Source organism: Spermophilus citellus (assembly GCF_964194105.1).
Source record: "Spermophilus citellus genome assembly, chromosome: 2".
Taxonomy (NCBI): Eukaryota; Metazoa; Chordata; class Mammalia; order Rodentia; family Sciuridae; genus Spermophilus; species Spermophilus citellus.
This window is the reverse complement of record NC_138183.1, coordinates 52,566,103-52,589,013: the sequence shown is the minus strand read 5'-3', so window position 1 is coordinate 52,589,013 and position 22,911 is coordinate 52,566,103. Positions and strand designations below refer to the sequence as shown.

Below are 22,911 nucleotides of genomic sequence, written 5' to 3'. Positions count from 1 at the left end.
CACAATGCCTTTATTTTTATGTGATGCTTAGGATCGAATCTGGGTCCTGCCCGTGCTAGGTGAGCGGTCTACCGCTGAGCCACAATCCCAGCCCATCTTTTTCTTTTTTTTTTTAAAGGTTAATCTTTAAAAATTTTTTTTTAGTTGTAGATGGACACAATACTTTTATTTTTTTAATGAGGTGCTGAAGATCAAATCCAGTGCCTCACACATGGTAGGCATGTGCTCTACCACTGAGCCCCGACCCTCTATCTTAAGGTTGAAATCTAGATTTAAAAAAAAATTTTTTTTTAGATGTATGGACCTTTATTTTATTCGTTTATTTATATGTGGTGCTGAGAACTGAACCCAGTGCCTCACACATGGCTAGGAAAGCACTCTACCACTGAGCCACAGCTTTAGCCCCAAAGATTTTTTTTTTCCTTCAGTTCTAGAGATTGAACCCAGGACCATATGAATGCTAGGTAAGTACTACCATTGAGCTACATCCTCAGCCCTTTTTTTCTTTTTTAAAATTTGATTTTGAGACAGAGTCTTGCGATAGGGCATGGTGGTGCACTCCTGTAATCACAGTGGCATGGGAGGCTAAGGCAGGAGCATTGCAAGTTCAAATCCAGCCTGAGCAATTTAGCAAGGCCTTCCACAGCTTAGTGGGATATTGTCTTTAAATAAAAAATAAAAAGGGCTGGGGATGTGTGCAGTGGTTAATTGCCTTGGGTTCAGTACTGGGTACCAGCTAGATTGCTCAGGTCAGCCTTGAACTTGTGGTCCTCCTGCCTTTTGATTTACTAGTATTATATGCATATGTCATCCATGCTAAGATGAAGTTTAGACTATTGATTTGAGACCTTGCTTTATTTCAGATGAAAGTGTTCAGTGCTATACATTGTTTTCTCCAAGCACTTCTTTAACTGAATTTTACAATTTTGGTATGTTTATCTTTTTTTTTTTTTTTAGAGAGAGAGAGAGAATTTTTTAATATTTATTTTTAGTTTTCGGTGGACACAACATCTTTATTTTATTTTTATGTGGTGCTGAGGATCGAACCTAGCGCCCCGCGCATGCCAGGCGAGCACGCTACCGCTTGAGCCACATCCCCAGCCCTTTTTTTAAAAATTTTTTTTTAGTTGTAGATGGACACAATACCTTTATTTTATTTATTTTTATATGGTGCTGAGGATCGAACCCAATGCCTCATACGAGCTAGGAAAGCACTCTGCCACTGAGCCACAATCCTAGCCCTGGTATGTTATCTTTTCCGTTTTCTTAAGTTTAAAACATTTTGTAATTTCCTTCTGAACCCTGAATTATTTAGAACTGTGTTTGATTTCCAAGTGTTTCGGGCTGAGATGTGTGTAGCTCAGTGGTAGAGTGCTTGTCTAGCATGTGTGAGGTCCTGGGTACAATCCACTATATCAACAACAACAAAAAAGTAACAACAACAAACAATTAGTTGGGTATCTCATAAGTAACAAATTTACTTAAAACAATTTCCACACGTTTGGACATTTTCCTGTTGTCACTGATTTTGGTACTCAAATTGAATCTTCTTTAGCTTAAAAGGGTACCTCAGACCTCCCCCCTTCTTTTACTTTTCATTATATTGACATTTTCCCAAAATTCTCCCCCTTAATTTGGGCTTGCCTGCTTGGCCCTTCATGATTAGACTAAGGCAATGTATTATTATTATTATTATTATTATTATTATTATTTTGTACCGAGAATTGAACTCAGGGGCATTTGACCACTGAGTCACATCTCCAGCCCTATTTTGTATTTTACTTAGAGACATGATCTCACTGAATAGCTTAGTGCCTCTCTAAGTTGCTGAGGCTGGCTTTGGACTCATGTTCTTCCTGTCTCAGCCTCCTGAGCTGCTGGGATTACAGGTGTACCCCACTATGCTTGGCTAAGGCAGTGTATTTTTGATGGTATACTGTATCACTGCTGTGTTCTTTATAGTGCATGCCAACAGAAGGCATATTGTATAAGTCTGATCAATTATTAGTGATATGAGCTTTATTTCTCTGGTATTACATTTTATTTCTTTATGATTATTAGTATCTTTAGGAATTAATTTGAGATTGTATAACTGTCCTATTTTCCAACAAACTTCTGCCTAGTAGTTTTAATAACCATTGATGATTTTTTATTGAATCTGAATGTATGATTGTAAAATGATTATTTTCTACCATTCCACCTACATTTATCAGTTGACATTCTATTGTTAAAAAAAAAAACTTCCTCCCCTCCCTTCATTCATTCATTTTATTGTGTCAGTATGGGCTCAAGAGTTTAAAAACATCAGTGTTGGCTGGGAACGTGGCTTAGGGGTTGAGCCCTTACCTAACATGCACAAGGTTCTGGGTTTCCCCAAAACACAACACATGCACGCACACAAATACACAGGAGGAAAATAATGGCAATAATGGATTATAATATGTTGTCTTTTTTCTCCCCATGTTGGGGGGCCTCACATAGTAAGCCTGCACTCTACTGCTGAGTATAGTATTCCCAGGTCCTGCCACTCATTTTCATTTCTAAATTGTCCACAGTTTGACTAGTGAGAGACTCTTTAGGCTAGTTCCTTTGTCCTTTTGACAGAACCGCAATAGTCTTTTATTTCATTTTATTGTTTTTTGGGGGCTACCTAAAAAAAATAGTATAGTACAGTGGTAAAGTGCATGATGAGCATGCCTGAGGCCCTGGGTTCAATCCCTAGCATTACAGAAAAGTAAATAAATAAAAATAACAAATGAGGCTGGGATTGTAGCTTAGTGGTAGAGCACTTGTCTAGTGTACATGACTCTATTTTCTATCCCCAGCATCCCCCTCCCCAAAAAAGCCAGAAAACAAAAATAAAAATGAAAAAAGAAAAGTGATTTTCCCCCTTGCATATGTTGTTCTGTGTGTATCTTGAACTTTCCTGCCCTGTTCTGTCATTTTTCTAAGGACCTCTGGTATGTTTCAGTGGAAAATGGTTTTAAGAAACAAAGAGCTAGGTGTCAAGTATGTTTGTGGATAGTGGGTGACACTGTTCCTGGGATTCTTTTTAGTAGAAAGACAGAAAAAAAAAAAAAAACCATACACACATAGAAGCATGTACCCTCCCACCCCCAACCCCCGCCCCAAATCCCTGGCTCTTTTATTTTTTATTTTGAGACAAGGTCTTGCTAAATCGCCTTGACTCCAGTTTGTTTTTCTCCTACCTCAGCCTCTAAAGTGCCTTGGATTTATTTATAGGTGTGCATCACCTCACCCAGCTTTTTTTTTTTTAATAACTTAATTTCATTTATTTATATATGGTGCTGAGTATCGAACCCAGGGCCTTGCATGTGTGAGGCGAGCGCTTTACCACTGAGCCATAACCCCACCCAGCCCCTCACCCAGCTTTTTTCTAATGTTTTAAAAGTTAGAGATTTACACAGAAAAACTGACTTCTGGCTTTTCTTAAAAAGACAAAAAGGAAGTTCTGTTTTTTCCAAGTTCATGTGGCAGTTAACTACTGGATGGACCCTAGTGGCAGTGATTGCCTGTGCTCACAGGGTTATTATATCCTATTGGCATTTGTGGTTGCAACCTTTTCTAAAGCACTCCTTTGCAGAATTTCCAGTGGTAGGTATGACAGTAGAGAATTACTTTGGTTTTTGATGAGAAAGAGGAATTCATATCATCTGAAATGACTATTTTTTTAGGTTCTCTGACCAGCTGGTGTAACTGACCTTAATAACGTTCTCTAAAAGGAATGATCAAGTCCCTGTTCTAAATTGTTTAATGTAGCAAATAACTTTAATAAAACTGTACTTTGTGGTTTAAACAAAATCCATTATTCATTTTGCATGGTTTGTTACACTGAGGAACAGACAGGCATTTTTGAAGTTTAAAAAATAACCATGAGAAGAATTGTGTGACCTATATTGAGTATTGTAAATTGAAGTTAATAATTTTTTTGATGCTAATGAATTTATTTATTGGAATGTATGCCTTTCCGACTAGTAAGGTGACATGAACTTGATTATGAAAGATTATCTTCATTATAGTTGGAAAGTGAATTAATTATTAAACTATATATCTAAGCTGATTTTACATATAATTTTTTCTTTTTTTTTGTTTTTGAGAGAGAGAGAGAGAGAGAGAGAGAGAGAGAGAGAGAGAGAATTTTAATATTTTATTTTTTTAGTTTTCGGCGGACACAGCATCTTTCTTGGCATGTGGTGCTGAGGATCGAACCCGGGGCCGCACACCTGCCAGGCGAGCACGCTACCTCTTGAGCCACATCCCCAGCACCAATTTTACATATAATTTTTTCTTCAAAAGCTTTTGTTAATACAAAGTGTTGGCATGGATGTAGAGAATGCAGAAACTTTGTATACCTAGGTAGGAATATAGTTTGGGATAATCATTATGGAAGACATTATGGAGAGTCTCCAAGAAAATTAAAAATAGAACTATCAGGGGCTGGGGATGTGGCTCAAGCGGTAGCGCGCTCGCCTGGGACGCGTGCGGCCCGGGTTCGATCCTCAGCACCACATACAAACAAAGATGTTGTGTCCGCCAAGAACTAAGAAAAAATAAATGAATGTTAAAATTCTCTCTCTCTCTCTGTCCCCCCTCTCTCTCTCTCATTCTCTCTTAAAAAAAAAAAATAGAACTATCATATGATCCAGCAATTTCTCTTCTAGTCTGCATCTGAAGGAAATGACATCAGTATCTTGAAGCTATATCTGTACTCCCAAGTGTATTGTAGCATTTTTCAAGTCAAGATATGGAAATAACTTAGTGTCCAATGGTAGATGAAAGGATAAGGAAAGTATGAGATATATACACTTACATATATGTACCATGGAATAACATTCATCCATAAAAAGAATAGAATCCTATCACTTGCATCAACATGGATAGCCCTAAAAATATAAGTCATATACGGAAAGACAGATAACTCATGTTTGCACTGTACTATGAATAAAAAAGAAACCACTGAATTCATAAAATTAGAGAACACAATAGTGGTTACTAGAAGCTGAGGAGTATAGTGGAGAAAAGGAGTTGGGAGAGATAGGTGAATGGAGTATAAAATCACCCCCAGGGACTGGGAGTGTAGTTCAGTGGTAAAGTGATTGCCTAGCATGGATGAAGCTCTGGCTTTAATCCCTAGCACTTCAAAAAAAAAAAAAAAATCACAGCTTGACTGGAAGAATAAATTCTGGTATCCGGTTACACAAAAGGATAATTATAGTCAATAATATTGTATTATATGATTCAAAATAGCTCCAAAGAGAGAATTTTCAATGGTGTATATGTGTGGGTACTGGGGATTAAACCCAGAGGCATTTAACTCCTGAGCCATGTCCCTAACCTTTTTTATTTTCCATTTTGAGGTAAGGTATCACAAAGTTGCTTAGGGCCTAAGTTGTTGAGGCTGGTTTTGAACTTGTGTTGATCCTCCTGCTTTAGCCTCCTTAGCTGCTAGAATTATATGTGTGCGCCACCATTCCCTGCTCAATGTTCTTCTCACAAAGAAAGAAGTGATAAATGTTGGAGAAGATGGATAAACCTAAATATCCTGAGCTGGTCATTACTGAGTACAGAAATGTTCTGAAACATCACACTGTACCCCATGAAAATGTACAATTATTATCTGTCAGTTAAAAAAATATATGGTGTAGCTGGGCATGGTAGTACGTACTTGTAATCCCAGCATTTGGGAGGCTATGGCAGGAGGATTGCAAGTTAGAAGCCAACTTGGGTCTTCAAACTGAAACCTGTCTACAAAAAAAAAAAAAAAAAAGTATAATGGAATATTATTTAGCTGTAAAGACAAGGAAATCCTGTCACTTGTGATAATATAGAAAACCCTGTAGGGGCTTGGTGTGGTGGTTCATGTCTGTAATCCCAGCGGCTGGGAGGTGGGGCTGAAGCAGGAGGATTGCAAATTCAAGGCCAGTTTTAGCAATTTAGAGAGGGTCTAAGCTACTTAGTGTGGCCATATCTCAAAATAAAAATAAAAAGGGCTGGGGATGTGGTTCAGTGGTTAAGTGCCCCTGGGTTCAATCTCTGGAAAGGGGAAAAAGACACACACACACACACACACACACACACACACACCAAAAAGAAAACCCTATAGAACATTACCCTAAGTGAAATAAGCCAGACACTGACAAATATTTTACTATCTCACTTAAGTGTGTGGCATCTAAACTCAGAATGAAATTACCAGGGGTTGTTGCCAGTCCCTGAAGAGGAGAATGGAAATGGGGAGATGTTGGTCAAAGTGTGTAAACTTTCAGTTATAAGGTTAATAAGTCCTGGGGATGTATGTAACCATGATGACTATATTTACTAATATGTTATTGTTTCTTTGAAATTTGATAAGCAGATTTTAAAGTGCCCTTATCCCCTTATATACAAAGGGTAACTATTAGTGTTGATGAATGTATTAGTTAATTTGACTATGTTATTAATCTGTGTACCACTAATGTTTACAATCAACATTTTCACAAACTTATTTTAGAATAATCTAAGGATATTATATATATATATATATATATATATATTTATGTGATAAAATTAATAAATCTGAAATATAAAAAGTTTTTAATGCAGACTCCTTTTTATAAAGAGTAAAGGATAATTTTTACATCACTCTATTCTACTTTTTTGTTACTTCATATAGGTGGAATCATATAGTGTTTGTATTTTTGTGACTGTCTTATTTCATTTTGCATAATGTTCTCAAAGTTAATCCATGTTGTAGCATGTGTCAGAATTCTATACATTTTACACTGTATGTTTGTGCCACCTCTTGGCTATTGTGAATAATGTTGTGTGACTAATGATCTTAAGCATCTTATTATGGCCATTTATATCTCTTCTTTGGTTACCATTTTCCCTGAATATGTACTGGATGGTCTAGCCTGTCTGACAAGGCAAGAAAAAGAAGTAAAAGGTATATACATTGGAAAGAAAGAAGGAAAAAATTATCTCTATTCACACATACATTATTGTCTATATAAATAAAATATGATGCACCCTAAAAAAAATTCTAGAGTTTCTGATCAATACAAAAAAATCAAATGCGTTTTTGCATAATAGCAGGGAATGAATGGAAATTGATTTTAAAAGAAAACAATAGCATTTATAATAGCATTTAAATTAGAGATAAATCTGACAAAAGGGGTATGTATGTTTGAGTTTAATCAGCTTTCCATTACTGTAACAAAAATACCTGAGATAATCAAGTTAGGAAAAAGATTTATTTTCGTTTACAGTTTCAGAAGTTTTAGTCCATGATCATTTGGTCCAGTTGCATTGAGCCTGTGGTAGCACAGCACATTATGGCAGGAGATCATTGCAGAAAAGGCCTGTTCTCATGACAGTCAGGAAACAAAGAGAGACAGAAGGGATCAGTATTTCAATATTCCTTTCAAGGGAATTTCTCAGTAAGCTAACTTCCTTCCACTAGGTCTTACTTTTTTGGAAGTGGTTACTAGAGATTGAACTCAGGGGTACTCCATCACTGAACTACAATTCCATCCTTTTTTATGTTGGAGACCGGATCTTAATGAGTTGTGCAGGCTTATCTTCAACCAGTAATCCTCAGCCTTCTGAGTAGCTGGGATTACATATGTGTACCACTGTGCCTGGCAGGCCCCACTTCTTAAAGGTGCTATACTTTATACCATATACAAAAGTAAACTCAAAATGGATTATAGATCTGGGCCTGGGGTTGTGGCTCAGCTGTAGAGCACTTGTCTAGCATGTGCAAGGCGCTGGATTTGATCCTCAGCACCACATAAAAATAAATAAATAAAGGTATTGTGTCCAGCTAAAAAATATTTTAAAAAATGGATTATAGACCTACATGTGAAACCTAAAATTATAGAACTCTTACAAGAAAATGTAGTAGAAAACCTTTGTCATCTTGGATTATATAATTTGAATCACACATAAAAGAACGCATTATTAAAATTGGCCTTATGGCACATGCTTGTAATCCCATCTAGTCAGAGGATGAGGCAGGAGAATTGCAAGTTCCTGGCTAGACTAGGTAACTTAGCAAGACCCTGTATCAAAATGAAATTGTGGATGTAGCTCAGTTGTAGTGCACTGTGGACAGCTCTGGATTCAATTTCTCAGTAATTGCAAAAAGAAAAGAGAGAAAAGACCCACATTGATAATTTGCTATTTATTAAAAAAAAAAAAATCGGGCTGGGGATGTGGCTCAAGCAGTAGCGCGCTCGCCTGGCATGCGTGTGGCCCAGGTTCGATCCTCAGCACCACATACAAAGATGTTGTGTCTGCCGAGAACTAAAAAATAAATATTAAAAAATTCTCTCTCTCTCTCTCTCTCTCTCTCTCTCTCTCTCTCTCTCTCTCTCTCTCTTTCTCAAAAAAAAAAAAAGATATTATGTCCACCTAAAAAATAAATATTTAAAAAAAAATCTGCTTCTTTTGAGAAGACAAGCCACAGACTTGGAAAAAATATTTGCAAAACATAGGCCAGATATATGACTTTTTAAAATACTCTGAATATAGTTCATTAAGTGCATTTTGCTTAAGGGAAAGCACGCATCTCTGAAAGTTTGATAGTTCTTTTTTTGGAAGGGCGGGTATTGAGGATTGAACTCAGGGACACTTTATTACTGAGCTACATCCTCAGCCCTTTTTATTTTTTATTAGTGAGATAAGGTGTCGCTAAGTTGCTTAGGGCCTTGCTAAGTTGCTGAGGCTGGCTTTGAGCTTGCAATCTTCCTGCCTCAGCCTACTGAGTCATTAGGATTACAGGCATGGGCCATTGTGCCCAGCTCTGACAGTTTAATTGGGAAGTATGGAAGCTGATTATTGTTAACTCAAAGATATTTTAATGTTTAGTGAGTCATGATAAAGTATATTATTTAATTGGTGCATATTCTCCCTCTCTTTTAGGAAGTAGAATAGCAGCCATGATTGAAGACAAAGGACCAAGAGTGACAGACTACTTTGTTGTGGCAGGTCTTACCGATACATCTACTCTTTTGGATCAAGAGATAAATCGTTTAGATACTAAGTCAACAGGACCTAAAGCTCCAATTACAGACATTGCCATTATCATCAAATCAGCTGGGGAAACAGTACCTGAAGGTTACACCTGTGTTGAAGCCACTCCATCAGCTCTCCAAGCAAACTTGAACTATGGAAGTCTAAAAAGTCCAGAACTTTTCTTGTGTTATAAGAGAGGAAGAGATAAACCACCCCTTACAGATATTGGGTATGGTAACTTTTCTTTTACTATGTTGAGGTGGAATAAAATTAATTTAAGGTACATGTAGCAGAAATTCAAAATCCTTGATGGTTTTATTATTATCTGTTACTTTAGTAACAAGTATATTCATATATTACACACACACTTATATATATGTGTATATAAAAAATACCCTTACTGAATTTGTTTGCATTGCAATTGAATTGTTAGAATTTTCTTTCAAATATTGAGCCAGGTGCAGTGGTGTAGTGCCAGCAATTTGTTAGGCCAAGGCAAGAGGATCACAAGTTCAAACCTGATCTGGGCAATTTAGTGAGATCTTGTCTCAAAAATTAAAAGTGCTGATGATAGTGGGGTAGCTCAGTTACAGGGTGCTACTGAATCTAATCCCTGGTACTGCAAAAGAAAAGAAAACAAGAATATTGAAAGCAGTAGACCTTGAAACATGAGTTCAATTCTATTGTAAGCTTATTAATCACAAAAGAATAAGAATAAAATAATAAAAGACACTGTATTTTTTTTAAGAGAGAGTGAGAGAGGAGAGAGAGAGAGAGAGAGAGAGAGAGAGAGAGAGAGAGAGAGAGAGAGAATTTTTAATATTTATTTATTTTTTTTTAGTTCTCGGCAGACACAACATCTTTGTTGGTATGTGGTGCTGAGGATCGAACCCGGGCCGCACGCATGCCAGGCGAGCGTGCTACCGCTTGAGCCACATCCCCAGCCCCAAGACACTGTATTTTTAAGAACCTTACTTGAAGTTTTATTAAGCTCTGAACTCAATTAACAAAGGAGCACTCTTGCTTTAAAACATGTCTTGTGGGATAGGGATGTGGCTCATTGGTAGTACGCTTGACAAGCATGCACAAAGTCCTGGGTTTGAGCCCAGTACAGCAAAAGCAAAACACAAAAGAACAACAACAACACACACACACATACAAAAAAAAGGAAAAGAAAAATACAATTGTGCTGTTTGGCTTTTAGTGCTGGGAGGAGAGTAACACAGCTTAGGAGTGCAGGTGTCATGAAGTATTTAAAATCTATATAGTTCACAGTCAGTGAAGAATATTTGTGTGAAAGCCTATAAAGGCGTCTTTTTCCAAAAAATTGTCTACATTGATTCTTCTGTAAAAATGATGTGGTTTTAGAATATTTATAGTACTTTACCATATATGCATGTCATGTATTAAGGTGTTTTATTCATTGTAGTTGCCATTAGTAAAGTAGACATTTTGTATAATAGAGAATATCCTGACAAGTATTTTAAGATCAGGTTATCTGTTTAGACAAAATGTGTTTTTCACGGTGATTTCATTTGAACTATAGATCAATTGGAGAATATCGCCATGTTTACATTATTAACTTGTCCAGCCTAAGAACATGGAATGACTTAACTAAAATGACTAAAACTAAAGAAAACTTTAGTTTTTCTTTAATTTCTTTTGGCAATGATTTGTGGGTTTCAGTGTACATATCTTTTTTTCTTTGGTAGCAGGGATCGAACCCAGAGTGCTTAACAACACTGATCCACATTTCCCACCCTTTTTATTTTAGGGTCTCACTAAGTTGCTTAGGACCTCACTAAGTTGCTTAGACCCCACTAAGTTGCTGAGGCTGGCTTTGAACTTTCCATCCTCCTGTCTCAGCCTCCTGAGCTGCTGGGATTATAGGCGTGCACCACTATGCCTGGTTCAGTGTATATATCTTTTATTTCTTGATTACTTTTTACTAGCTGCCTCACGCATGTAATCTCAGCTGCTTGGAAGGATGACACAGGAGGAATGCAAGTTTGAGGCAAACCTGGGTAACTTACTGAGACCCTGTCTCAAAATATAAAATAAAAAGGGCAAGGGAATATAGCTCAGTGTCCCTGGGTTCCATTCCCAGTAAAAAGCAAAATAAAATAAATATAGGATCATGTCAACTGCAAACACAAGTAGTCTTACCTTTTTTTTTTTTTTTCCTTCCCCAGTTTGGATACTTGTCTAATCACTGTGACTAGAACTTGTAGTATAGTGTTCAACTTCAGTGGTGAAAGTAGACATATTATCTCATTCATCTTCAATGGAAAGATTTTAGTTGTTTACCATGATATTAATGGTATTATTTCAGAAGTAATACCATTTATCATATTGAAGTTTTCTGGGCTGGAGATGTGGCTCAAGCGGTAGCGCGCTCGCCTGGCATGCGCGCGGCCCGGGTTCGATCCTCAGCACCACATACAAACAAAGATGTTGTGTCCGCCAATAACTAAAATAAATAAATAAATAAATATTAAAAAATTAAAAAAAAAAAGAAGTTTTCTGAGAGGTTTTGATTGTGAAGGTCTGTTGGATTTTGTCAGATACTTTTGTTTGTCAATAGAGATAATTATGCCATTTTCCCCTTTGTTCTATTACGGATTTTTTTAAAAAAATTTCAATTTCCTTTAATCTAACCCCAACTAAAAATGATTAATTCCTTACTATCATCACATATCTAAATTTCCCTGAACCATTAATTTTATTTTTAAACGATTGATTGCTAGTAGGTTCCCCCGCTCCCCTCAGTACTATGGCTCAAATCCATTGGTGTTCTACCACTGTGCTAAGTTTTCCAAATTTAAATTTAACATTGAAGACCTTTTTCTTAACTTGTTTTGAATTGAACCTTGTTTCTCTTAAACCAAAAATCTTAGGGCTGGGGATATAGTTCAGTTGGTCAAGTGCTTGGCTTGCATGCACAAGGTCCTGGGTTGGATCCCTAGCACCAAAAACACAAACAAAAACCCTGAAAATCTTGGTTCCCAATAACATGATGTTACTTATTGCTTTATTTATTATATATAATGTAATTTCAAGGTTACAACACTATTACTGCCAATAGTAAGCCTGTTTAACCAAGATCCTTTCCTATAGACTGTACTCCAGTAAGCCTTTATGGAGTACTGTGTTAAAAAATTATATGAAATAGTTTTTTAGTGGTTACATTACCAGTTTGGTATTTATGTATGTTTCATTTTTTTTTTGCCACTGAGTATTGAACCCAGATTGTTTCACCCCTGAGCTATCTCCCCAGCCCTTTCTATTTTTAAATTATCTTTTGGTACTAGGGATTGAACCCAGGGGCACTTTATCATTGAGCCACATCCCTAGCCCTTTTTATTATTTTATTGAGATAGAATCTTGCTGAATTGCTTAGAGATTCATTAAATTGCTAAGGCTGACCTGGAACTTATGATCCTCCTGCCTCAGCCCTCTGAGCTGCCAGAATTATTGGTGTACACCATCATGTCTGGCTGTCGTTTTAATTATAGCCAAACCATTGGATGTGAAGTTATATTTTATTGTAGTTTTGATTTGCACTTTCTTGATGGCTAATATGTTGGGCATCTTTCAAGTGCTTTTGGTTATTTGTAGATCTTTTGTTTTGTTTGGAACTGAGGTTTGAACCCAAGGGTGCTTTACCACTGAGCTACATCCCTAGCCCCTTTTAAAAAAATTATTTTGAGACTGGTCTCCCCGAGTTTCTTAGGGCCTTGCTAAGTTGTTGAGGGTGACCTCGAATTTGTGGTCCTCCTGCCTCAGCTTCCCAAGTCTCAGTGATTATAGGTGTGTGCCACTGTGCTCAGATTGCATGTCTTCTTTGGACAAATGTCTTGATATTTTTTGCCCACTTTTTTTTTTTTTTTTACATTTTATTCACATTTATTTTTTGCTTTTAGTGTGCTCACAGAAAATTAGAACACCTTAAGCAGGAATTTAACAGCAAATTTTGTAAGCAGAGTTATGTTCGATCTCTAAGTCAAATTGGTTAAAGCTTCTCTAGTATTTACAAAACATGATAGACAAGATGCTACACAAAACCGTTGCATCTAAAGGTTTTTTTGTTTTTGTTTTTTTTCCTTTATTCTCAAAGACAACTAGAAAAGAAAGCATTGTCTGCTGTAATCAGAAACATACCACAGTATAAACAGTAACCATTCCACTTATCACAGCTTGGTTGAGTTTAAAATTTGTGTTTAAAAGGTCCAAGGTGACTGCAGTTTTAAAAAATTAGCAGGGTGGAAAGTTGCAAACTTAATGTGCTTCTGGATATCAAGGTTTGTTTTTATACAATAGTCACAGTTAAAAATACCCTGCTGTTTTTTTGTCCACTTTTAAAAAAACAGTTTATTTTAAAATAATTTTAATTTTATACCATTGCAAGGATAATATAGTTCCCATATGCCTTCCTAGAACATATGTCCCTTTAAAATTTCATTGTTTTTATATTGAGTTATATAAGTTCTTTATACATTCAGAAAGAATTCCGCAAATGCTTTCTCACATTATGTGGATTGTTTTTTCACTTTCTTGATGGCATCCATTGTAGAATGGACGTTTTTTTTTTTTTTTTTTTTTTGTAGTACTGGGGATTGAACCTATGTGTCTGCTACTCTGAGCTACATCCCCAGACCTTTTAAAAAATTTATTTTGAGACACAGTCTTACTAAATTGCCAGGGTTGTTCTGGAATTTGTGATCCTCCTCTCTCAGCCTCCAAAGTAACTGTAATTATAGTAGCGCCACCATGTGCAATTGAATATTTGTAATTTTGATGATGTGTGTTCACTTTACTTTTTCTTGTTGCTTGTGCTTTTGGTGTTATATTTAAGAAGGCTTTGTCACAAAGGTTTCACAGGGTCACTAAGCCTTAGTCCTAGTTTTTTCCTAAGAGTTTTAAAATTTTTAGTTCTTATAATTAAGTATTTGATGCTGCTGGGCATGGTGGCACATGCCTGTGATGGGAGGCTAAACAACAGGGATCCCAAGTTTGCAGATAACTTGGACAATTAGTGAGACCCTTTGGGAAAAAAAGTAATTGTTGACAGATTTTGAGTTTTTTTTTGGTATACAGTAGTTTAAGGAAGAGAGGCCCAAATTCATACTGCTACATATAGATATCCAATTGTTCCAGTACTGTTTGGTTGAAAAGACTGTTTTTTCCTCATTAAATTGACTTGACAATCTTTTTGAAATGAATGGACTGTAAATATTAAGACCTTAATTTGGGGCTCTTCATTTGGTTGCATTGACCTATCTGTCTGTTCCTATTGTCAGTGACACATTGTTCTGATTACTGTAGATCCATAGTGAGTTTTGAAGCAGAGAAGTATGAATCTTCTAACTTTGTTTTTTTTTCCGATTGCTTGCACTATACTGGGACTCACACATTTTTCATAGGAACTTTTTGATCAGACTTCACTTTCTATAAGAAAAAACAGTAACAAAACAATAATAAAAGCAGCTGGGACTTTATATAGGAATCACATTGAGTTTGTAATCTATTTGGAAAGTTCATCTGTGTTACCAATATTGTCTTTTTATTCATAAACATGGGTTTTATAAGTTTTTAATTTCTTGAAAACATTATTTAATTTTTTTCAGTCAAAGTGGTTAAAGGTAAAAAATTGACAAAAATTATGAAATTTTTATGAAAACTACTGAACTTTTGATAAAATTTCTAGGAATTAATTTTGAATATTAATTGTGCTATCCTTTTTTCATATATCTTGTGATAAAAGTTAAGTTGTTCAATCCTATTTATACTTCTTAAATGCTAGATTTTGAAAAATAATTCAGAGATTTATAATTCCTAAAGCAATAATCTTAGTTTTATTTTGAAAATAAGATTTGACTAACAATAGGAGAAATCAAATTTTTGTTTGTTTCAAAAAAAGAAAACCAGCATTAACCTGAAATCTATCTTTGTCTCTCTCTCTCCACCCTGCCATGCAGAGTTATATATGAAGGGAAAGAAAGACTTATTCCAGGATGTGAAGTGATCCAAGCCACGCCCTATGGTCGCTGTGCCAATGTCAACAATAGTTCAACTACTTCACAAAGAATCTTTATCACTTATCGAAGGGCTCCTCTAATTCGACCCCAGAATTCCTTGGCAGTTACTGATATCTGTGTCATTGTAACCAGCAAAGGAGAAACCCCTCCTCATACCTTCTGCAAAGTTGACAAAAACTTAAATTGTGGAATGGTAAGAGTAGTCATTTCACTTTCAAAGTTTCATTTGAAAACAAACCCAAAAGGGATACTTTTTGAACTTCTTACTGTTAGGTGTACCTAGTTATTTTCATATTTTTATGCTTCTGTTTTTATTCTTTTCAACTCTCTAATTTTTATGATTTATAATCATAATGTTTTATTAGATAATTTAGAATAAATTCAGAATTAATATCCAGAAAAAAAAGCATACTTTTAAGTCAGAGATTTTTACTTACGATTATTTTTGGGTAAATCCTAATATTGTCTGTGTTACATTAATACAGAGATTTTATTAGCTTTTGGGTTTCAGTCCTGTCTTCACAGAAAAATTTCAGAGAGAGTGGGTGAGAGATCCCTTTACATTATTTATTTTAAATATTGTGAGTTTATCTATCTGTCTGCCTGATTGTCTATGCTCTACCACTGAGCAATATCCGTAGCTACCCACTGCCCCCACCTGCTCCTTTTATAAATTTGGGGACAGAGTCTCACTAGGTTGCTGAGACTGGCGTCGTACTTGCAGTCGTCATACTTGCGGTCTTCCTGTCTCAGCCACCTGAGTTGCTGGGATTATAGACGTGTGCCATTGTGGTTTGGCTAATTTATTTTACTTACTTATTCATTTAGTACTGGAGATTTAACCCTGCAGCACTTTACCACTGAGCTACATTCCCAGCCTTTTTTATTATTTTGAGACAGGATCTTGCTAAATTGCTGAGGCTGGCCTCAAACTTGCAGTCCTCCTGCCACAGCTTCTTGATTCACTGGGATTATAGGCATGCGCCTTTGTGCCCAGCAACATATTTGTTTTTTAAAAGGACTCGAATCAAGTGAAGAAGAAAATTGGACGTGCACACATTCCCCCCACCCGCTTTTTTTTTTGGTGGTGTTGGGAATTTAACCTAGAGATGTTCTGAGTTACACTCTCAGACCTTTTTTATTTTTGAGACAGGCTCTTGCTAAGTTGCAAAGGCTGACTTTATATCTGAGATCCTCTTACCTTAGCCTCCTGAGTTGCTGGAATAATAGGTGTGTGCCACCATTCCTGGATACATATACTTTGATTTATGGTTTTATAATACTAAAATTAAGACTGTTAGCATTTTTTAAAGAAATTATTTTTGGGTGTTTTTAAGTTTTAATTTTTTTTGGTGCATTATAATTATATAGTGGGATTCATTTTTACATATATATATATATATATATATATATATATGTACATAATATAGTTTGGTCAATTTTGTTCAGGTCAGATTTATTTTGAAAAAAAGTTACAGGTCAATTAATATTGGCTTAATGTGATATGGGCAGAAATGATGTGCATTTGACTGTTAGTTAAGATGGGAAGTGATATCCTCATAACATCCATTGACCCAAGTCTTGCCTAGCTTTGGTTTTAATACCTACTTCACTTCGTGCTGTCTCTTTCAAGTGGAGACAGTCTCTGAATCATTGCAGAATTGTAAACTTTTTGTAATTGCACTGTTTTTACTCTTTTTTTTTTTTTTAGTTTTGTCTGTAGGCTTTTGCTATGTTTTATGCTATTTAGTCTATTCAATAAACACATTTATAAAAAAAAAGATTTGTTTATTGGTATTGAGTATTGAATCCAGGACCTCACACATTCTAAGCATGTATTCTACCACTGAGCTGTATCCCTTTCCCTAAAAATATAGGTTTTAAATTGACTCTTCTAACTAACCAAAGTTTTTAGATTTTGAATCTTTAGATTCAAGAAAATCAGTTTCTGTTCACTTTTTTTTTTTTTTTTTTGTCTTTTGTAAAACTTATTCATGTTTTACAGTGGGGTTCCAGTGTATTTCTATGTTACAAGAAGTCTGTGCCTGCTTCAAATGCAATAGCATATAAAGCTGGTAAGTGAATTGAAGATTTGTCTCTATTATTATAGTTACAGGTGCACATTAGCATTTGGCTAGAAGAGACAAAGTATATCCCCTTATGTAGTTTGTGGAATTGATCTGTTCATAAAATTGAATTACCTATAATTTTAGCATATAAAATTTCTTAAATGCATTACGTACCACAAGATAATGCTCCTCTCCCACACAAAAATATGCTAATTAAGTTTAAACTTTTTTTTATAGCAAGCATTATGTGGAATAAATATTAAAGCTTTCAGTCTATACTAATAGAGTTAACAATTTAATGGGAAACTGCTTACTCTCTGACCTTTTATATTTTGGCAATCAGGAAGGTGTCAAACTGCATCTTTACTTCTTATATTTCCTTCTCTTATCTTTGTGTGTCTTATTTGAAACCACATGTTACTTGCCATGAAAAGTGGACTTGCTTCCTTTCTTGTTGCAAAGAATCAGCTATATGGAGGAGAGGAGGGCCTGAGAAACTTTTCTGCCATGAAGTTTTTGAGAAATCTATCGCCACATTCTTACTGCACAGTAAAGTGTCAAGGGCTGTAAAGATTTAAGTGTGACCTCTTCATCCCACTGGTATGGTGGGATAAAAACTGAAAATACAGGTATGCTCCAGTTGTAAATAGAAGAACTACTGGAATACTTCTTTGTGAAAAGAAGCAGTGCCAATTACTTTTTGATCATGCACAGTTTTTGAAATGGAGTCTACTTCAGGGGTGTCAGGCAAATCCATATTTGAAAATTTGATTGTCCTCATAAAAACATTCATACTAATGAATCAAACAATTTAATTGATACTATAAAAATAAAGGCAACAACTGTAAAATTCAGTGTGATCTTAAAATATGTAACTGCTAATGATTGTTGTAATGTGTTGATTGTACATAATTCCCTAGAATTTTTTTTTTTTTTTTGGTGGGGAGAGGGTTTCACTTAAAAAACAACAAACAAAATCACTAGCTGGGTATGGTGGTACATGCCTATAAACCAGCAACTTGGGAGGCTGAGGCAGGTGGATTGTAAGGTTTAGGCTAGCCTCAGCAATTTAGCAAGACCCTGAGCAACTTAGTGAGACCGTGTCTCAAAATAAAAAAATAAAATAAAAAGGGCTGAGGATGTAGCTCAATGGGAAAGTGCCTCTGGGTTCAATTTCTAGTACCCCCTCCCCCCAAAAAAATTGTTGAAAGAAACTGTGAAAGTATTTAGATACTTGATATCAGGGACATTTATTTTAGAATACAGAGTTTTGGAGACTGGATATGAACTCAAAAGTCTGGTAGTGATTTTCAGATTTTTAACTTAGAAGTTTTTAAATTAGAGGCTAATTAATGATGGCATGTAGCTACTTTGTTTGGTTCTCTCAGTGCTCCCTACTCCTGCTTTCTGGGTCTCACATATTCTGTACTCAGTGTCAGGGATTTCTGTTTTGTTTACTTTTCATGTTGCATGCCTTTTGCACTGCTTCTCCCTCATGAGTGTAGGAGCTATGATAATTTCTGTTGCCTTGGCATTATTTCATAACACTTGTACCTTCCCTGAATTTTTTTCTGAAGACTAACTGAAATAGTAAATTTTCCTATAACTTTCTTACCATTTTTTTCACAAGGTGTTGATGTATGTAGAGAAAAACACATTTACGATTGTGATTAAGATTGAAAAGTCTTGACTAGTATATTTAATACATTTCCATGTTATAATTTACTATAAGTCCATGGGTAAAATTTAAAGGGTAAATTTGTTAGCTTATTTTAATTTCTGTCATAGCAAGAGAAAAATTGATTTTGAGCTGGGTGTGGTGGTGCATGCCTGTAATCCCAGTGGCTTGGGAGGCTGAGGCAGAGGATTCTAAATTCAAGGCCAGCCTCAGCAAATTAATGAGGCCCTAAATAACCTAGTGAGACCCTGTCTCAAAATAAAAAATAAAAAAGGGCTGGGTACATGGCTTAGTTGTTAAGTACTCCTGGATTCAGCTGTTGGTTGAGAGTTTTCCCAGTTACCCCCCTCCCCCAAATTGATTTTGAAATTTCATAGATATTTCCATGAAATTTGGTATTAAAATATCCTGTTAATACATATTATGTATAGTTTATTGAAAAGTGACTTTCAAAGAAAATTCATCATTACTTCCTTTTCCCAAAAGGTTTAATTTTTAGGTATCCAGAAGATGACTATGAATCCTTTCCACTCTCAGAATCTGTACCTCTTTTCTGCCTTCCTATGGGAGCCACTATTGAATGTTGGGATCCTCAAACCAAATATCCACTTCCAGTTTTTTCAACTTTTGTCCTGACAGGTTCTTCAGCTGAAAAGGTATATTTTTGTCTTGTTGATGAACTCTATTTTGTCCATGTTTCTTATTCTAGTGGTTAATATGATGTAAGCTTTGGATATTAGCATTATTTAAACAAAATGACATTTAAATTGCTGGACACAGTGGGGCTCACCTGTAATCCCAGCAGCTTGGGAGGCTGAGGATGGAGGATGGAGAGTTCAAGCCAGCTTCAGAAAAAGCGAGGCACTAAGCAATTCAGTGAGACCCTGTCTCTAAATAAAATACAAAATAGGGCTGGGGATATGACTCAGTGATCAAGTGAGTTCAATCCCCTGTACCAAAAAAACAACAACAACAACAACAAAAAACCCCACAAACATTTAAATGTATGTTATAATGCCCAATGTGAGTACCCTCATGTAATGTCCATGCTAATACCCCTGGAGTTTCTGAGGCTTTCTGGAGAAACCATTCAAAAAATAAGAAGGGTTGGGGATGTAGCTCAATGGTATAGTGTCACTGAGTTCAGTCTCCAGTACAGCAAAAAGGAAAAAAAAAAAAAAAAAGCCCTAAAAGCAAAAGTTAGTGAATGGATTAAACAACAGATCAGACATAACTAAAGGAAGAATAAGTGATATGGAATATAGATGTTTTTAAATGTGGCACAATAAAACAGTAAAACATAAAAGGAATTTGACGATGTGGCAGAGAGAATCAGAAGGTTCAGTAAGTATTTAATGAGTTGCAAAAGGAGAGACTAGAAAAGAAAAAGGCAACACTTTAAGAGCTGTTGGTTGAGAGTTTTCCAAAGTTGATGGAAAGTTGTCTTTAAAGGTACACTTTGAATTTTTAGCAGAAAAATTAATAAGTAAACTCCTTTATGATAGTAAAACTATATATAAACTAATACATAAAATATATAATATTTTAAAAAACTATATATAAAACTAGTACACCAAAGACAGAAGAGCAAAGAAACAGGATATTGTCTTATATAAAATATGTATTGCATAAATCAGTAATATTGACATAAAATGATAGATTAAAATAAAGGAGGCTGGGTGCCGTGGTGTTTGCCTGTGATCCCAGTGACTCTGGAGACTGAGGCAGGATGATATTAAGTTTGAGGTCAACCTCAGCAACTTAGTAAGATCCTGTTTCCAAGTAAAAAAAAATTTGGGGAGAGGTGGCTGGGGATATTGCTCAGTGGTAGAGAACCACTGGGTTCAATCCATAGTACTACGAGAGGTGGGGGGGAGGGAGGGGCGGGCCAATAAAAAACAGATAACAGCTGGGGTTGTTGCTTAGAGGTAGAGTGCTCATCTACCATGCGTGAGTCACTGGATTTGATCCTCAGCACCCCATAAAAATAAAATAAAGATATTGTGTCCACCTATAACTAAAAAATAAATATTAAAAAAAGCAGATAACAGTGGAAATTGAAAACTTTCTTAGGAAAGTTGATACAGAAGCAATTTTATTGAAAAAACATCTCTCACCATAGATGACTCATGTGGATCAACAGAATTTATATGTGGTCTCATGCTGTAACTTTATGACCTTTATATTAAAGATAAAATATCTCTCATAAAGATCAGTGCTGTGTTAACTGCATTACCTATAACTAAATTAACTTGTTAGCTTAATGATCATTTATGTTTCTCATTGAAAGTTGTTAATATAACTGAAAATTTAAAAATCTTTAAATACCTAAGAGTTATCTGGCTGGGTGAGGTGGTGCATGCCTGTAATCCTTGTTAACTTGGGAGACTGAGGCAGGAGGATCACAATTTCCAGGTCAGCATCAGCAATTTAGTGAGACCCTTAGTTTTGTGTTGCTGTGACTGAAATATCTGACAAGAATAATTTAGAGCAGGGAACATTTATTTGGGGCTCCTGATTTCAGAGGTCCATAGGTGGTCAAGTCCATTGCTCTGTGCCCAAGTGAGGCAATGTGATTATATGCTTTCTTTCTTTTTTTTTTTTTTTGTTACCAGGGATTGAACCAGGGGTGCTTACCAACACTGAGCCACATCTCCAGCTTTTTTTTTTTTTTTTTCTTATAAAGAAAGCAAAACTGGGGCTGGGGTTATAGCTCAGAGGTGGAGTGCGCTTGCCTCGCATGCGTGAGGCCCTGGGTTCAATCCTCAAGCACCACATTAAAGAAATAAATAAATAAAAATAAAGACACTAAAAAATAAAAAGGCACCTTTGTCTTAAAAAAGAAAAGAAAAGAAAAGAAAGCAAGCATAAGTTGCTGAGGTTGACTTTGAACTTTGTGATCCTCCTCCTCAGTTTCCTGAGCCTCTGGGATTATAGTTATGTGCCACAGTACCCCATGTGATTACATGGTCAATTACTAATAAGATTTATGAAGTATAGAGAGAAGGACTGATTAGTTTGGAGGAGGGGATGGGTATGATGTTAGAAATGCTTTACAAAGTATTCACAAAATACCTTAGCAGTATTTTGAAGAATAGATCAGGAGGAAGCACCAAAGTATGACAGTATGTACAAAGGTACAAAATAATGAAATAATACCTATGCCTCATACTGTATATAGTTCTGTATTATTAAATAGGAATTGAGAACATTATGCCAGTCACATGGACTGGGATGTATCACCTATAATGGGGAGCTTTTGATGGATCAAATTATTAACTCAGCAGGTCTATGGCCACTAAAATACTCCTCACTGAGACCAGTTAGTATTTACTGCAGTGCTTGTTTTTTTATGTAAATTTTAAAAATTTATATATGACAGCTGAATGCATTATAATTCTTATTACATATATACAGCACAATTTTTTATATCTCTGGTTGTATACACAGTATATTCACACCAATTCGTGTCTTCATACCTATACTTTCGATAGTAATGATCATCACATTCCATCATCATTAATAATCCCATGCCCCCTCCCTTCCCCTCCAAACCCCCTGCCCTATATAGAGTTGGTCTATTCCTCTCATGCTCCCCTCCCTATCCCACTATGAATCAACCTCCTTATATCAAAGAAAACATTTGGTATTTGGTTTTTTGGGATTGGCTAATTTCACTTAGCATTATCTTCTCTAACTCCAACCATTTACTTGCAAATGCCATGATTTTATTGCTGAGTAATATTCCATTATGTATATATGCCACATTTTTTTTTTTTATCCACTCATCTATTGAAGGGCATCTAGGTTGGTTCCACAGTTTAGCTATTGTGAATTGTTGCAGTGCTTACTTTGAGATGTGGTGAGTCAACATGGAGTTGAAAGTTTTTAGCTTAAAGACTGGGTAACTTGGGACTGGGTAATAAGCTGTCACTGAGTGAGATTGGAAACACTGGAAAAAGTGTGTGTGCAATGAATTCACTTTTGAAAATGTTTTATGTTGCCTATGGGACTTTCAGGTACAGGTATTGTCATGTTATTTAGAAATAGAAGTTTGGAGTTAAGAAAGTAGAGATAAAGGTTTGTGTTTTGTTAGTTCACCTGTTAA

The 22,911-nt window shown here is 35.8% G+C and overlaps 1 protein-coding gene across 3 annotated transcripts in view; it reads left to right on the top strand.

The window, feature by feature from the left end:
* The window catches only part of DENND4C (DENN domain containing 4C), a 124,047-nt gene that overhangs the window by 6,208 nt on the left and 94,928 nt on the right, over positions 1 to 22,911 (top strand). For 2 of the 3 annotated variants that reach the window (XM_081278218.1, XM_081278217.1), the window contains exons 2-5: positions 8,926 to 9,247; positions 14,997 to 15,249; positions 17,062 to 17,131; positions 19,290 to 19,459. In XM_081278218.1, coding sequence (XP_081134344.1) covers positions 8,943 to 9,247; positions 14,997 to 15,249; positions 17,062 to 17,131; positions 19,290 to 19,459 — 798 coding nt within the window. In that variant the 5' untranslated portion in view covers positions 8,926 to 8,942. Of the gene's footprint in view, positions 1 to 8,925; positions 9,248 to 14,996; positions 15,250 to 17,061; positions 17,132 to 17,621; positions 17,755 to 19,289; positions 19,460 to 22,911 lie in introns of those variants that run through there. The other variant, XM_081278219.1, reaches the window with a different exon arrangement.